The sequence below is a fragment of the Mytilus californianus genome, unplaced genomic scaffold (genome assembly GCF_021869535.1).
Source record: "Mytilus californianus isolate M0D057914Y unplaced genomic scaffold, xbMytCali1.0.p SCAF_3, whole genome shotgun sequence".
NCBI classification, from domain to species: Eukaryota; Metazoa; Mollusca; class Bivalvia; order Mytilida; family Mytilidae; genus Mytilus; species Mytilus californianus.
Window position 1 is genome coordinate 125,578,463 of NW_026262679.1, and position 19,294 is coordinate 125,597,756.

At 30.7% G+C, this 19,294-nt stretch overlaps 1 protein-coding gene across 22 annotated transcripts in view; it reads left to right on the plus strand.

Annotated features, from left to right (window-relative positions):
- LOC127736098 (heparanase-like) overlaps positions 1–19,048 on the plus strand; it is a 61,057-nt gene extending 42,009 nt beyond the window's left edge. For 7 of the 22 annotated variants that reach the window (XM_052246637.1, XM_052246639.1, XM_052246638.1 and 4 more), the window contains exons 8-11: positions 509–623; positions 1,318–1,433; positions 2,557–2,697; positions 3,503–4,116. In XM_052246637.1, coding sequence (XP_052102597.1) covers positions 509–623; positions 1,318–1,433; positions 2,557–2,697; positions 3,503–3,668 — 538 coding nt within the window. In that variant the 3' untranslated portion in view covers positions 3,669–4,116. Of the gene's footprint in view, positions 1–508; positions 624–1,317; positions 1,434–2,556; positions 2,698–3,502; positions 4,117–13,222; positions 13,338–14,033; positions 14,150–15,272; positions 15,414–16,218 lie in introns of those variants that run through there. The other 15 variants (XM_052246647.1, XM_052246643.1, XM_052246642.1 and 12 more) reach the window with 10 other exon arrangements.
- Positions 19,049–19,294: the final 246 nt, after the last annotated feature.

Sequence of the window (19,294 nt, forward strand, 5' to 3'; positions counted from 1 at the left end):
ACAAACATCCCAAAATTGGTTTCTGTTCTCTAACATTAGTTTGCCTCAACCAAATGTTATGAAACTTATATACTATGCATATTACCATAAAACACAGATCAGGTTCAAATTTTGGTGGAGTCACTTTTAGAGTTCTCTAGTTATGTCCCTTTGTAACGTTATATGCAAGCAGGGGCATCATCTGTGTCCCATGGACACTTTCTACATTTATTTAATTATTATGCTATTGGGTATTGATTTAATTGTCAAATGTGTAGTTTATATGCAGGTGCTGCTGAAAATGAATTCAATGTTAATTGTTCAAAACTTGAAGTCAGTGTTTTGACTACAATGATCCTTATTGTTTTAGAATAGAGTTTGATATAAACTTTAGAATATGTTTTTATTTATCCAAGCTCAGCTTATTTTGATTTTTGTACTACATTAATGGATGCATTTATGATAGGTAACTATTTTAAATCATAAATTGTTATATGTTTTAATCCAATGCACATATATTTTCCATTAGGTGGTTAGATAAACTAGGAATATCAGCAGTGGGTGGATTAGATGTTTTAATCAGACAAACTTTTTATGGAGGTCATTATTCCATAATTGATGACAAAACTAGTGATCCATTACCTGTAAGTACTTGTAACCATAGAAACGTAAGACAGAATATCTATGAAGTCAGTATGTCCTTATTGATGATGTGATATGTTATTTAAAAGTGCTTGCTACCATAGTAATACAGGTGACATAGGTTTTGAAACTTTTGATCTTTTACCTTAATCCATTTTAAGAAGCTAAAGATATTAAAAAAATCTGAAAATAACATATCTACATAGCAATTCTTCCCCAAATTCCCTCAATCTACCTTCAGAAGCCAATATGAAAATTTGGAGATGGGGTATCATTGTAAATGAACTGGATACCAGAGATGGTTAGATCAAAGGATATGGATTTAAGCAACTAAAGGTCTTCAACAATGAGCAAAAACCATACTATAAAGTAAGCTATAGAATGATTCCGTTTTACAAAATGTAAAACATACAAAAAAGAAAACCTATAGCCTGATTTATGATATTATTTAGTTTAAAAACTGAGCGATTACCTAGATTTGGGTAAGTTCCTCTTGAAAACTTTACAATCTGATATTTTCAGTACATAATTTATTATATAGATACCTTAAGTTCACCTTTGTTTTGAATGCCACTTAAGATGAGTGATATATATCAGCACCAATAGATTTACATATAGCAATTGCCATGGAACTTTAAGGAGTTATAATAGATTTAAAACAATATAAAACTAACAAAACCTTTCTGTATTTTGTAGGATTATTGGTTATCATATATATATAAAACTTTAGTTGGGAGATCAGTGCTGAATGTTTCAGTTGATGATCCAGAAGGCTTGGTTAGAATGTACTCCCATTGTACTAACGTAAAAAGGTTGGTATAATAACTAATTATATACTACACACAATCTGATTCAGTTACATATTTCAATTGGTTATGTTGAGTGAATCACTGTGAAACAGGGTGATTGCTGATAGTTTTAGATGATAGAAAATATCTTATTTTCAACCTTCTCATTCAATAGGTATATGTATAATCTATACATAAAGATTTCTTGTATAAATCACCAACAGGTACAAGCATTCACTATGACGAATGAATCACACACATGTACCAGTATTTACTATGAAAATCAACACCCTTATCTATGTTCTTAAAGCACAGATGTAACATTTTTTAGCAACTAGAAAAAGAATTACCCTTAAACAGTGCTACTGTCATCTTAAACTTGCAGTTTGATTATTTTTTGTTCCTGTTAAAGGATTTTTTAATTATAGTTTATTTGCACTCTTTTTCTGGAATACTATCTATTGGTTAAATACTTGATATATAGTCCACTCGTAGCAAAGAAAATTTCATTTACCTGCCATTTGAAGACATCATTATAACCACCAATATTATTAACTTATTCAATGAGAAGTTACAAATCTTTTTTGAGTTTTGTTTGGGTGAGTAATTTTTGCTAAAGTTGTGGCCTAATTTCTTGAAAATCTCAGTTTTCTGCACTTTATTAAGTAATGCCTTATTCAATTGAAAAGGAATTTGGTAAACAGTCATATCATAAGAATTTACATGTAGAGTTTGAATTTGAAATGATTAGATATTTTGTATAGAATTCTAGCATAAAAAGATAGAGATCAAGTTTGAGTTTTGTTCTGGTTAAGCATTTTTTCTTTCATCAGTAAAAACTAAATGCTAGGGATAGTCCTATATAAATTAAAAAACACCTGTGGTAAACATTACAGCCAGTAGGAGACATTGTATATCGTAGCAATACCCGTGGAGCATGACTTATGAAAGGTCACAACTTTTAAATAACATAATATTATGATAAAACAGATGTAGCCTTTTCATATCGGTCAATACTATTTTTATTATTGTCTTATTAAAGTATATTGACTAAGGTCTGCACCCTCAGTCAATATACTTTAATCAGGTCGATAAAAACTTACATTGACTATGACAATAGGATATAATTGTATAATATATTTTTCAGGTCTAATTATACTGCTGGAAGTATAACAGTATATGGAATGAATCTTGGTAACAGCTTTAAAACAATAAATTTCCCACAATATGGAGATGATGTTACACTGCATGTATATGTATTACAACCCCAGGAGAGCTTAAAATCACAGTAAATATACATATCTGATGTTCAGTAGTTGTTGTTTGTTGATGTGGTTCATAAGTGTTTCTTGTTTCTCGTTTTTTATATAGATTAGACCATTGGTTTTCCCGTTTGAATTGTTTTACACTAGTCATTTTTGGGGCCCTTTATAGCTTGCTGTTCGGTGTGAGCCGAGGCTCCATGTTGAAGACCGTACTTTGACTTATAATGGTTTACTTTTATAAATTTTGACTTGGATGGAGAGTTGTCTAATTGGCACTCATACCACATCTTCTTATATCTATATACATGATATATCCTGAAATATTATTATATTTTTTTCTTCATTCTTTAGATAAGTGTGAGAAATTCCATAATTTTCTAATGAAGTGTTGAATATTAACTACAAAAGATAAAAAAAATTCTCACAGTATATTAACTACCGGTACAAAAGATAAAAAAAGAAAATTCACACAGAAGTGGAAGAGACAAAGCTAATTGCTGAAAACAAAAAAAAGATTAGACTATTCAGGAAAAATATGATGAGTGGGAAAAAATGGCTATACAAAATAGTTTTTTATATGCATTATATACAAAAGGAGCCCAACATGTCTGTTCTTTATAATTGAGGCAAGAACACTGTATGTAGCAGTCATCGCAGATGAAAAGTATATAATATGGTGCAACATCCAAAAGGTTCTTATGTTTCCTACAATGAACTATCACTGCGAAAGGATTTCAAATATTACTTGAAATTTGAAATTGATTTCATATTAAGTCATTTGAATATTGGTTTACTTAGGTAAAATAGTCTTATTTCTTTACTTTTCAGGGCAGTAACACTGAATGGGAGACATTTAAAGCTGAATGAAGATTTCACATTACCAAATGTGTTGATCCCTGTGATAAGGACAGGAAATGTAACATTCCCACCACAATCATTTGGATTTATTGTTCTACCAAATTCTAAAGCTGAAGCTTGTCAGACTGTAAAATGATATTAGTCATTTGGAATGTATCTCATGCCTGCAAAAATGTCGCGGAAGCAAGACTTTTTTGTGCTATTTCTGACAACAGAAACATAAAAAAATTGTTGAACTTTGTGATTAGGTTAGTCTTAGGGGAACATCTAATAGTAAATCAATGATATGTGGTGTTAAGTTGTATTGGCATTGACAGATCTCATGGATTTTTAGGCCATGACCCCTTAGTCATGGTCTATTGAATTTGAAACTTTTGCATTGGTTTACATGATGAGGTTGGTTTAAAGGGAACCAATTAAGGTAAGTGATTGATATTTGGGATGCAGTTCAGTCGTATAAGCATTGGAACACATCATTTCCATGAAGATTTTATGACCAAACACCCTCAGTCATAATCCATTGACTATACAAGTTATGCATAATTTAAATATTTAAGTGTTGCCGTATTTCAATTTCATTTTTATGCCCCTCCAAGGGGCATTATGTTTTTCAATCTGTGCGTCTGTCCGTCCGTCTGTCTGTCCCACTTTAGGTTAAAGTTTTTGGTCAAGGAAGTTTTTGATGAAGTTGAAGTCCAATCAACTTGAAACTTATTACACATGTTCCCTATGATATGATCTTTTTAATTTTAAAGCCATATTAGAGTTTTGACCCCAATTTCACGGTCCACTGAACATAGAAAATGTTAGTGCGAGTGGGGCATCCATGTACTGTGGACACATTCTTGTTTGCATTATACTATAAAAAGTATATACAGGCAAGACATACAGTTTATCTCTGTGTTAACAGTTTATTAGTTGATCTTCATGGGGAACATATATAGGGCATAATAAGCTATAGTCATCACATAAAAAAGTCTGTCTTTAGACAATTTACATTTTCATGTTTCTGAAATAACCAAGTCAGTTTCATCAAAATTGGCAGGAAAAATATACGGAAAGTCCTTCTAACAAAACCTTATTTTTTATTCTTTGATCCTTATAAACCAATTTTTGTAAATGTTCTCAGCTGTAGAATCAAGAGAATGAGGATAGGAAGAAACAACAAACAGATGTTGATTCTCATTAGAAAGTTTAAAAAACTACACTTGAAATATTTTGAAACTTAAGGGAATTGATGATTGGACAGCTCTGTACAAATGGTCCTCATGAAATGTGGGGTAAAAAGTGTATCAAAAGTACTGAACTCCAAGGCTAATTCAAAAAAGGGAAGTCCATAAAAACTGACAAAATCAAACGCTATCAATCAACAGAACAAGTGAATGTTGATCCAGTGAAAATCATGGCAGCAATGTTGGCACACATTTTTATTTTTGGAAAAGCACTTATAATATCTTCCCTCAAAGTCTGAAACTACTAAGAAAGGTTCAAACAAACTTGGCAGAAATACTGTACAGAAGGTCCATTACAAATTCTCATTTGGTTCTGATCAAATGAACAAATAACCTACAGGGAACTCTTTCACCTTAATTTGACATTTAATACAATGACCTCTAAACAATAAGGCAAAATGTTACTAAACTTTTAGGGATTGATGATAGGTGATAATTCTCATAACCTGAATCTCCAGTGGCATTTTAATCTTATAACAAAAAACTCTAGGTGCAATGCTATATATAGTCCTTTTGGTGATTAAAGGTTCTGATCAAATGAACAAATAACCTACAGGGAACTCTTTCATCTTAATTTGACATTTAAAAACAATGACCTCTAAACAATAAGGCAAAATGTTACAAAACTTTTAGGGATTGATGATATGTGATAATTCTCATAACTTGAATCTCCAGTGGCATTTTAATCTTATAACAAAAAACTCTAGGTGCAATGCTATATATAGTCCTTTTGATGATTAAAGCAAAGATCATGGATCCTTTTGATAATTGAAACGAAGATCATACATCCTTTATCACCTTACATCTTTCTTTTATGCGATGAAATTCTAGAAATTTTACCAGAAATAAATAAAGAACTTAAAGTAATTAAATTGATGATACAGACTAATTCATTTCCCAATACACAGATGACACCTATAATACTTGGTAGTTCTCCCAAATCTCTGTATGAATCTCTTCGCTTACTGTAAAATATGCTGAAATGTCTGGTCTCCATATGAACGTGTACAAAACGGAAGTGGTGTGGATAGGCAAAAAGAACTATAGTTAACCTGAGACACCATGTGTGGAAAGTGGGGGTTGGAATGGGGTTCAAGTAAGTTTAAATTACTAGGTATAAACTTTTCTGTCTATTTGCATGAAATGGAATTTTTGAACTATGTTTCAAGAATAAAAAGATATTGAAAATATACTGTAATAAAAATTTGGTCTAAACAAACATTAACACCAGTTGGAAAAATAACAATCATCAAGACACTGATTATTTCACAATTAAACTGACTGTTTTTAATATATCAAGCACCATACAAAAATACTTTTATAAAACAACTAATTGATAGAACTTATTCATTTAATTGGGAAAACAAACCTGAAAAAAATAAAAAAGAGAAATATTATGTCTTGAACATAAATTTGAAGGGCTGAAAGTGCTAGATATTGGCACATATATAAAGGAGTTGAAATAAATATGGATTCGACTTTTATTGTTAAAAAGCAACCAGAAAATAAATAAGCTATTAGAAAATACCAAAGAAAAAATATTGAAAGCCTAGTATATCTAGGCCCAACAAAAACATGTAAAACCCCTTTTGGAAAGAGGTCTTTAAGACTTGGACAGAATTGCAAAATGAACTTATACCAAAAAATGAAAACGAGTTTGTATCAAACTCATTCTGGAATAATGAAAATATCAAAACAGGAACATCATCTATTTTCTATAAAAGATATGGCAGATGAAGGGATCTTTTTGATACATGATCTAATAACTTTTCAACAATTCCAAAATGTGCATAACATTTAGGTAAATTTTCTAACTTAAATGGGGTAATTTCTGCAAAAAAGTCATATAAAAAATCTCTCAATAATATTATATCTATAGACTATCTTTGTAAAACTCCAGGACCAATACTTCCAAATAATATAAGAATATTTCTTTTCTCTAAAAAGGCTCAAAGAGATGTATGTTTATTAGAAATATATTCAATATTATGTATTATATTTATAATACTAAACTTTAATAGCTGTGAAGATAGATGGTCCTTAAGTTTGAACAAACACTTTGATAGGAAAAACGTTCATAATATGGCTTTTTACTCCACTAAACTTCGTTTGGAAAAATGTTCATAATATGGCTTTTTACTCCACAAAACTTCGTTTGGAAAAACGTTCATAATATGGCTTTTTACTCCACAAAACTTTGTTGGTTCCAGTATAGAATAATACACAGAATCTTGAGCACAAATGTTATTTTTAGAATTAAGATAAAGCAAATCGATAAATGTACTTTCTGTAATGTAGCTATTGAAGATATTGAAGATATAGAGCACATATTTTGGACATGTCATAAAATAGCAGAGCTGTGGATAAAACTCTGTGACTGGATTTATAACCCAACACAAATAATAAGTCCGTTAAACATGGATATAATTTGATTTGGAATATTTTAGGAAAAATAGGAAATTCTTCATTCTTAGAACAAAACTATGTGAAAATCAAGTAAAATTTTACAGGACTCAAAAATCTTCAAAAAAATCTAATACCAAAAGTATATGTAGGCCATGTCTTCCATTACAAGAATATTTTTACTAAAGAATTACCTATTTTATATATTATACATTTTATATTGTTATATGTTTTTTTTTGTTATTGTTTTGTGCTTATACCTATGTATGTTTGAATAATTGTTTGTGCTCGTATGAATTTTTATAACAGAAAACCATCCTTGCCAAGTGTATTAAATGCTGTAGTTTAAGACACATTTATCTGTGAATATATACTGTTGCCAAAAGTCCAAATTTCTGTATTATTGTTTTTTGCTTTGGTTTTTATTATTTATTTAATTTGTATTTTCTCGTTTCTTTTTCTTTAGCTAAAATATAGGTCTTTATTGCACAATACTATGGAAATAATGAATACAAGATAATATATAAATATATATTTCAGAATTTAGATTACTAACAAGTACTAACTAGTTCTATTTGATTATATACTACTAGCGTTTGACAAGGCCTGGATAAGGAGCACCACTATTTTCTGTATCCAACTAACAATTGTTAAAATTTTCAAGAAAGTATGGCGCAATTTAAAAAAGAAAAAGGAAGACCATGGTTATAATATTAATAACTAAATGTCATCCATTCTCGTTTAAAAGAGATTTATACAGTGCTAGGTATCAAACATTCATGTTTTTGTTTATTTTGATACTGAACTTTAAAGGTCAAAGCTTTTAACACACCAACAAATGACATTTAGGTTCAAGTTCTTGTTCTGATATACAGATAAACAATTTATTTTCATATATCCCAATATTTCATTGGCTAGTTTCCATTTGCCCACTTGTTTTTAAATCTTTTCAGTTATATGGTTTTTATATGTTTGTGTTAATCAAATTTTTCAAGGAAAGATACTGACCCTAGAAAATTGATTAAAAATTTAATTTATATGACTTTGAGTACTTACAGGGTGGGAAACCCAAGTCACATGTGGTGTTTTCATTTCTCTATAAATTGTCTTAATTTTTTTTGAGTAAAATACTATTGCATAGTAAATTGTTGTGCAAAGTAGTTATTGAACTAGAGTGAGCATCTGTCATTGAAGTCATTAACATGCCTACATAAAGTGTCAACAAAATTTTAATGTGAGTCTGTACAACAACATTTTTAGTAAACATAATGTTTATACCTTAAATTCAAAGAGTTTTCAATGGAAGGTACAATGTACATGCAATATTTTGTCCATTAGATGCAAATGCAGAGTATACATCACAAATATTACAGTCTGCTTTGATAATTTTCTTTTTTTGTGTATTTTGGCTGCAGATGTGACAGAGAGCACTTCTTAACAAACTACTGAGTGGAACTGGAAGTGTTTGAGAAACTAACATTTGTTTAGGACTTCAATAACATTAAGAGATAACTATCATTGGGTGTAGTACTTTGCAAAACAATTTATTATCAGATATTAATTATAGTTAAGAGAAAATTAATACAATTTACCTTGAAGTGTGTGTTTTGGTCACATCATTTTTGTGTGTACAAAGCTTTTGTTATTTAGTTTGGCAAGTCTGTTGATAAAGATATGAACAAGATCAGATGTTGTTATTTAATTTCATAATGAAGAATTTTGTATGCTTTAAGGTATACACATATTTAAATTAAAATATATTTTTGCTAAAAGAATATTGTTTTATATGGAAGAGAGATATGGAGTAAAAGTATGTATAATTTAGATACAATAGTAGTTTACAGATGAGTGAAAACTGGTAATTCCATTTTGAATACATAAAAACAAAGGAAAAAAAAAACACCAGAGGAAATCGTGTGAACCAAACTGTACTGAGACTAGATGCATAGAGAGGGTATATAAGAAGTAACAGTTGTTAACTGATGTTCAAATCTCATAAATCCATTTAGAAATTCAAATCAAGTGAAAAAACGGATGTAATCACATGAACTCTAAAAGAAGCAAGACTAGGTGTGTTGAAAGGGTAAATGTCTCCTGATAGGCTTGCATCACCTGCCATGGGAATCTGTGACACAAATACTATAAAACTGTTAATATGAAATAATTGCAAGATTTGGCAGACACTACCATATATCCACATGTTAAAAGAGTATTAATTTATTTCATGAAGAATTCAAAAGAAAAATTCCATCAAAATCTGAGGAAAAGTAAATGCTGCCCATCAGTGTTCTTCCCATGCTGTTTTATGTCTCTGTTTTTTTCAGAATGAAATTTGTGAGAAAGATGTAGGAAATCTTTTTAAAATGAAATAAGAGCAAAAAATCAAATCTTAGAATTATGAAATTGTTAATGAAATATTGTAAAGTTCCGTGGTTTTCGAGTCAGGATACTCGTGTTACTTATGTGGGCCTCTGGTGAAGTAAGTAATAATAAAAATCATAATGGAAGTTCATAAATTGTATTATTTTCTGCTTCAGTAATATGCAATACAACAAATACAGTGGTTCATAAAACATATAACAATATATAATAAGTAAAACAGCAAGGTGCATTACTCAAGTTTAACTAAGTTTAATAAAACAATTGTTCTAGCGCTCGGTGCGAGAAAACCTACTCGGGACACTGCATACTTGGTGCAAGAAAATCTGCCTGGTGCACTGCATTCAAATATTCAGCATACTAGGTGCATGGTTAGCGATTTACCCGAGCAAACAGTACGTCAGCATTTCGATATGAAGACTTGGTTAATTATCAAGTCTATTAGATATTATCATCAAGCCACTCTTACTTGGTGCAGTAAATTATAGTTTGAGATATACTGCTAACCGCATAGAGATGCTTGAAGAAAAGCTCCCAGTAGGAACATGCGTTCCGTATTTTATACAAAAGCGTTGTTTACTGATGACGTAATACACAAGTTATTCATAAACAAGAACAGGAACACGTATCGCTACATTTGTCGCGTAACACTGAAACTAAATGTAAACAAATACAAAATTAACAATTATACCCATAAATAAAGTCGATATGCAGATTTAAGGACTGTCAAACCACAGTGCGGAACAATATATAAATATATGTATAGACAACTGAAAGTGTAAACAGTTGTACATACTCTGCTACATATTTACAAGCGGGGTACAAATATTTACACAAGCATTTCAATTATTTATATGATTTATGCATTTAATTTTCAATGCTAAATATACTGAAAGTAAAAGCATTTCTATTTCTGTTAATGCTTATGTACATAGATACAGCTTTTCCCCCCAACTTCTTATAATATAACCATGGCAGTACAAATGTTACATCACATTGCAACACAAAAAAGTGAACTAGTCTAATTTCGTATGCTTACCAAAACACTTAAAAAAAATATGGGGAGAAGACTGCTGTGTACATTTATTCCACTGTTTTAGAATACTTAAAATGTGTTTTTTTTTCTCAGAATTGAGTATGGTCACAATAATTGAAACCAATACACGATAGTTGGGGTATAAATTAGTGTTTTGTATCTAGGCTTAATGTGTTAAAATTACATGAGGATTGGTCATCAGGGCTGTAAATTATGTTGAGGCATTCCTCCTATTACTGGCAGACCATATGAACGTCAACTGTATAGGGGGAAATGCAGCATATTTTGGAACTGATGTAAACATAAGTTTTACTTCACAAGATGATCAAGTATTATTTAGCAGAGGGAAACTATAAAACACCTCACTATAAATGGAATTGACCTTAATTTAGAAAATGGATCTACAAGGAATTACATAAGTTAAAAGTGAATTAAAATCAAGCAATTAAACACCCAGCATATGTGTCCAAAATATGTATACTGTTTCTTGATATCTTTGTAGAGCCTAACTCATACAAACACCATGTGGGATATTCCATATCTGGTTCACAGAGAGCTAAGGACTACAGCAAACTTCATAGTCTGTTAAACCAGTACCCACAGTGGAGAAAAAGTGTCATAATAGGCCCTAGTACCACACAGCTATCAAAGACATCAGCTGAGAAATATTTCACAGAGTATGTTACTGATTTAATGATAAAGAACAATGTGTTTGTAGATAAAATAATTCCTTCCTCAAAGCTGTTTTGAAATTCATAAGCAACAGAGTGAAAATCACAAAAATGAGATTGATTATCTGTTCAATATAATTATGAAACCCTCATATTGACAGTAAATGATGGTTGAATTGTGTACAGTCCAGTGGCAAATATTACATGCATATCAGAATGAGAACATGTGAACATGGTGAATATGAAATTAATTTCAACTCTGCTTATTAGACATGTACATTTAAAATTACTATTACATTTTGTTTAATTCATAGAAATGATTTTAAAATATTGCTTTTTCAGATTTTTACAAACGGGAGGACCAGATATTGTTACAAATCCAACATTTCATCAGTAAGTTTTATTTTACTTACCTTGTGAAAATGTAATGAAACTGATTTTGAAAACAAACAACTTGAACTTTAAAAAATAAAACCAAATCAAAACAAATGGAAAGCAATAAATACCACACTCACAAAAAAAAAGCAAATACACTTCTATCAGATCTTTATATACTAAACATATCATTTGCCATTGTGTTATGAAGGAATAATTGCTTTTGATCTTTTAATTTATTATACAGTTAATATCTGTGTTTTGAATCTTGTTTGCTCAATTCAAGGCTCTCAGTATTTTAGACATTTAAAAAAACAAGATATTGCTTGAATTTATCCCAAATTTATCCCAACTACAATGGGTTGTTCTATATGCTTGCTATATATTTTTTTTGAAACAGCTATTATATAAATGGAGGAGAAGCTACAATTGACCAGTTCATGGATATTGACATCTTGAATAGTTTAATGCCTGAGATAAATAAAGGCAATGAAATAGCAAAACATCCTCCATTTGGGAAAACATGGCTTGGTGAAACAGGATCAGCTTACGGAGGAGGTGCTCCAGGACTGTCTGATACCTATGTGGCAGGTTTTATGTAAGTAATGGTGCCTAGTTGCTTATGTTGGTGAGATTAAGAACATTCTATTTAAGAAAATAGTGAAAAAATTAGAGAAATTCGATTATTTACACACATTCAATAACTCTAAAAGCTTTGCATCTTTATTGTATGGTCTTCTGGTCTTCAAAACATCTCAAGTAGTTCAGCTCAGTCAATTGTTAAAAATAGAACCATGTACAATGTCATTGCACACAGGTTTTTAGTTTGCATAATGGAATTGTGTTCTTCATTTTGAGGCACATTAGGGATATTGACCCATTTGAGAAAATTAGATAATTCACTCAAGTGTTGTTTGGCTCATACTTAACATTGTTGAGGGACTATAGTCTGTTATGGAGGTGCTAAGGATTGTCCAGCACTTTCTTTTCAAACAACCCTATATTCAGAAGATTTTTATCTAGCCACGGGGGCATTAAATTTACCCTTGTCCATACATCCATCCGTCCGTACATCTGTTCGTCCGTACAAACATCCCAAAATTGGTTTCTGTTCTCTAACATTAGTTTGCCTCAACCAAATGTTATGAAACTTATATACTATGCATATTACCATAAAACACAGATCAGGTTCAAATTTTGGTGGAGTCACTTTTAGAGTTCTCTAGTTATGTCCTTTTGTAACGTTATATGCAAGCAGGGGCATCATCTGTGTCCCATGGACACTTTCTACATTTATTTAATTATTATGCTATTGGGTATTGATTTAATTGTCAAATGTGTAGTTTATATGCAGGTGCTGCTGAAAATGAATTCAATGTTAATTGTTCAAAACTTGAAGTCAGTGTTTTGACTACAATGATCCTTATTGTTTTAGAATAGAGTTTGATATAAACTTTAGAATATGTTTTTATTTATCCAAGCTCAGCTTATTTTGATTTTTGTACTACATTAATGGATGCATTTATGATAGGTAACTATTTTAAATCATAAATTGTTATATGTTTTAATCCAATGCACATATATTTTCCATTAGGTGGTTAGATAAACTAGGAATATCAGCAGTGGGTGGATTAGATGTTTTAATCAGACAAACTTTTTATGGAGGTCATTATTCCATAATTGATGACAAAACTAGTGATCCATTACCTGTAAGTACTTGTAACCATAGAAACGTAAGACAGAATATCTATGAAGTCAGTATGTCCTTATTGATGATGTGATATGTTATTTAAAAGTGCTTGCTACCGTAGTAATACAGGTGACATAGGTTTTGAAACTTTTGATCTTTTACCTTAATCCATTTTAAGAAGCTAAAGATATTAAAAAAATCTGAAAATAACATATCTACATAGCAATTCTTCCCCAAATTCCCTCAATCTACCTTCAGAAGCCAATATGAAAATTTGGAGATGGGGTATCATTGTAAATGAACTGGATACCAGAGATGGTTAGATCAAAGGATATGGATTTAAGCAACTAAAGGTCTTCAACAATGAGCAAAAACCATACTATAAAGTAAGCTATAGAATGATTCCGTTTTACAAAATGTAAAACATACAAAAAAGAAAACCAATAGCCTGATTTATGATATTATTTAGTTTAAAAACTGAGCGATTACCTAGATTTGGGTAAGTTCCTCTTGAAAACTTAACGATCTGATATTTTCAGTACATAATTTATTATATAGATACCTTAAGTTCACCTTTGTTTTGAATGCCACTTAAGATGAGTGATATATATATCAGCACCAATAGATTTACATATAACAATTGCCATGGAACTTTAAGGAGTTATAATAGATTTAAAACAATATAAAACTAACAAAACCTTTCTGTATTTTGTAGGATTATTGGTTATCATATATATATAAAACTTTAGTTGGGAGATCAGTGCTGAATGTTTCAGTTGATGATCCAGAAGGCTTGGTTAGAATGTACTCCCATTGTACTAATGTAAAAAGGTTGGTATAATAACTAATTATATACTACACACAATCTGATTCAGTTACATATTTCAATTGGTTATGTTGAGTGAATCACTGTGAAACAGGGTGATTGCTGATAGTTTTAGATGATAGAAAATATCTTATTTTCAACCTTCTCATTCAATAGGTATATGTATAATCTATACATAAAGATTTCTAGTATAAATCACCAACAGGTACAACCATTCACTATGACGAATGAACCACACACATGTACCAGTATTCACTATGAAAATCAACACCCTTATCTATGTTCTTAATGCACAGATGTAACATTTTTAGCAACCAGAAAAAAAATTACCCTTAAACAGTGCTACAGTCATCTTTAACTTGCAGTTGGATTATTTTTTGTTCCTGTTAAAGGATTTTTTAATTATAGTTTATTTGCACTCTTTTTTCTGGAATACTATCTATTGGTTAAATACTTGATATATAGTCCACTCGTAGCAAAGAAAATTTCATTTACCTGCCATTTGAAGACATCATTATAACCACCAATATTATTAACTTATTCAATGAGAAGTTACATATCTTTTTTGAGTTTTGTTTGGGTGAGTAATTTTTGCTAAAGTTGTGGCCTAATTTCTTGAAAATCTCAGTTTTCTGCACTTTATTAAGTAATGCCTTATTCAATTGAAAAGGAATTTGGTAAACAGTCATATCATAAGAATTTACATGTAGAGTTTGAATTTGAAATGATTAGATATTTTGTATAGAATTCTAGCATAAAAAGATAGAGATCAAGTTTGAGTTTTGTTCTGGTTAAGCATTTTTTCTTTCATCAGTAAAAACTAAATGCTAGGGATAGTCCTATATAAATTAAAAAACACCTGTGGTAAACATTACAGCCAGTAGGAGACATTGTATATCGTAGCAATATCCGTGGAGCATGACTTATGAAAGGTCACAACTTTTAAATAACATAATATTATGATAAAACAGATGTAGCCTTTTAATATCGGTCAATACTATTTTTATTATTGTCTTATTAAAGTATATTGACTAAGGTCTGCACCCTCAGTCAATATACTTTAATCAGGTCGATAAAAACTTACATTGACTATGACAATAGGATATAATTGTATAATATATTTTTCAGGTCTAATTATACTGCTGGAAGTATAACAGTATGTGGAATGAATCTTGGTAACAGCTTTAAAACAATAAATTTCCCACAATATGGAGATGATGTTACACTGCATGTATATGTATTACAACCCCAGGAGAGCTTAAAATCACAGTAAATATACATATCTGATGTTCAGTAGTTGTTGTTTGTTGATGTGGTTCATAAGTGTTTCTTGTTTCTCGTTTTTTATATAGATTAGACCATTGGTTTTCCCGTTTGAATTGTTTTACACTAGTCATTTTTGGGGCCCTTTATAGCTTGCTGTTCGGTGTGAGCCGAGGCTCCATGTTGAAGACCGTACTTTGACTTATAATGGTTTACTTTTATAAATTTTGACTTGGATGGAGAGTTGTCTAATTGGCACTCATACCACATCTTCTTATATCTATATACATGATATATCCTGAAATATTATTATATTTTTTTCTTCATTCTTTAGATAAGTGTGAGAAATTCCATAATTTTCTAATGAAGTGTTGAATATTAACTACAAAAGATAAAAAAAATTCTCACAGAATATTAACTACCGGTACAAAAGATAAAAAAAGAAAATTCACACAGAAGTGGAAGAGACAAAGCTAATTGCTGAAAACAAAAAAAAGATTAGACTATTCAGGAAAAATATGATGAGTGGGAAAAAATGGCTATACAAAATAGTTTTTTATATGCATTATATACAAAAGGAGCCCAACATGTCTGTTCTTTATAATTGAGGCAAGAACACTGTATGTAGCAGTCATCGCAGATGAAAAGTATATAATATGGTGCAACATCCAAAAGGTTCTTATGTTTCCTACAATGAACTATCACTGCGAAAGGATTTCAAATATTACTTGAAATTTGGAATTGATTTCATATTAAGTCATTTGAATATTGGTATACTTAGGTAAAATAGTCTTATTTCTTTACTTTTCAGGGCAGTAACACTGAATGGGAGACATTTAAAGCTGAATGAAGATTTCACATTACCAAATGTGTTGATCCCTGTGATAAGGACAGGAAATGTAACATTCCCACCACAATCATTTGGATTTATTGTTCTACCAAATTCTTAAGCTGAAGCTTGTCAGACTGTAAAATGATATTAGTCATTTGGAATGTATCTCATGCCTGCAAAAATGTCGCGGAAGCAAGACTTTTTTGTGCTATTTCTGACAACAGAAACATAAAAAAATTGTTGAACTTTGTGATTAGGTTAGTCTTAGGGGAACATCTAATAGTAAATCAATGATATGTGGTGTTAAGTTGTATTAGCATTGACAGATCTCATGGATTTTTAGGCCATGACCCCTTAGTCATGGTCTATTGAATTTGAAACTTTTGCATTGGTTTACATGATGAGGTTGGTTTAAAGGGAACCAATTAAGGTAAGTGATTGATATTTGGGATGCAGTTCAGTCGTATAAGCATTGGAACACATCATTTCCATGAAGATTTTATGACCAAACACCCTCAGTCATAATCCATTGACTATACAAGTTATGCATAATTTAAATATTTAAGTGTTGCCGTATTTCAATTTCATTTTTATGCCCCACCAAGGGGCATTATGTTTTTCAGTCTGTGCGTCTGTCCGTCCGTCTGTCTGTCCCACTTTAGGTTAAAGTTTTTGGTCAAGGAAGTTTTTGATGAAGTTGAAGTCCAATCAACTTGAAACTTATTACACATGTTCCCTATGATATGATCTTTTTAATTTTAATGCCAAATTAGAGTTTTGACCCCAATTTCACGGTCCACTGAACATAGAAAATGTTAGTGCGAGTGGGGCATCCATGTACTGTGGACACATTCTTGTTTGCATTATACTATAAAAATTATATACAGGCGAGACATACAGTTTATCTCTGTGTTAACAGTTTATTAGTTGATCTTCATGGGGAACATATATAGGGCATAATAAGCTATAGTCATCACATAAAAAAGTCTGTCTTTAGACAATTTACATTTTCATGTTTCTGAAATAACCAAGTCAGTTTCATCAAAATTGGCAGGAAAAATATACGGAAAGTCCTTCTTACAAAACCTTATTTTTTATTCTTTGATCCTTATAAACCAATTTTTGTAAATGTTCTCAGCTGTAGAATCAAGAGAATGAGGATAGGAAGAAACAACAAACAGATGTTGATTCTCATTAGAAAGTTTAAAAAACTACACTTGAAATATTTTGAAACTTAAGGGAATTGATGATTGGACAGCTCTGTACAAATGGTCCTCATGAACTGTGGGGTAAAAAGTGTATCAAAAGTACTGAACTCCAAGGCTAATTCAAAAAAGGGAAGTCCATAAAAACTGACAAAATCAAACGCTATCAATCAACAGAACAAGTGAATGTTGATCCAGTGAAAATCATGGCAGCAATGTTGGCACACATTTTTATTTTTGGAAAAGCACTTATAATATCTTCCCTCAAAGTCTGAAACTACTAAGAAAGGTTCAAACAAACTTGGCAGAAATACTGTACAGAAGGTCCATTACAAATTCTCATTTGGTTCTGATCAAATGAACAAATAACCTACAGGGAACTCTTTCATCTTAATTTGACATTTAAAACAATGACCTCTAAACAATAAGGTAAAATGTTACTAAACTTTTAGGGATTGATGATAGGTGATAATTCTCATAACCTGAATCTCCAGTGGCATTTTAATCTTATAACAAAAAACTCTAGGTGCAATGCTATATATAGTCCTTTTGGTGATTAAAGGTTCTGATCAAATGAACAAATAACCTACAGGGAACTCTTTCATCTTAATTTGACATTTAAAATCAATGACCTCTAAACAATCAGGCAAAATGTTACAAAACTTTTAGGGATTGATGATATGTGATAATTCTCATAACTTGAATCTCCAGTGGCATTTTAATCTTATAACAAAAAACTCTAGGTGCAATGCTATATATAGTCCTTTTGATGATTAAAGCAAAGATCATGGATCTTTTTGATAATAAAACAAAGATCATGGATCCTTTTGATAATTGAAACGAAGATCATACATCCTTTATCACCTTACATCTTTCTTTTATGCGATGAAATTCTAGAAATTTTACCAGAAATAAATAAAGAACTTAAAGTAATTAAATTGATGATACAGACTAATTCATTTCCCAATACGCAGATGACACCTATAATACTTGGTAGTTCTCCCAAATCTCTGTATGAATCTCTTCGCTTACTGTAAAATATGCTGAAATGTCTGGTCTCCATATGAACGTGTACAAAACGGAAGTGGTGTGGATAGGCAAAAAGAACTATAGTTAACCTGAGACACCATGTGTGGAAAGTGGGGGTTGGAATGGGGTTCAAGTAAGTTTAAATTACTAGGTATAAACTTTTCTGTCTATTTGCATGAAATGGAATTTTTGAACTATGTTTCAAGAATAAAAAGATATTGAAAATATACTGTAATAAAAATTTGGTCTAAACAAACATTAACACCAGTTGGAAAAATAACAATCATCAAGACACTGATTGTTTCACAATTAAACTGACTGTTTTTAATATATCAAGCACCATACAAAAATACTTTTATAAAACAACTAATTAATAGAACTTATTCATTTAATTGGGAAAACAAACCTGAAAAAATAAAAAAAGAGAAATATTATGTCTTGAACATAAATTTGAAGGGCTGAAAGTGCTAGATATTGGCACATATATAAAGGAGTTGAAATAAATATGGATTCGACTTTTATTGTTAAAAAGCAACCAGAAAATAAATAAGCTATTAGAAAATACCAAAGAAAAAATATTGTATATCTAGGCCCAACAAAAACATGTAAAACCCCTTTTGGAAAGAGGTCTTTAAGACTTGGACAGAATTGCAAAATGAACTTATACCAAAAAATGAAAACGAGTTTGTATCAAACTCATTCTGGAATAATGAAAATATCAAAACAGGAACATCATCTATTTTCTATAAAAGATATGGCAGATGAAGGGATCTTTTTGATACATGATCTAATAACTTTTCAACAATTCCAAAATGTGCATA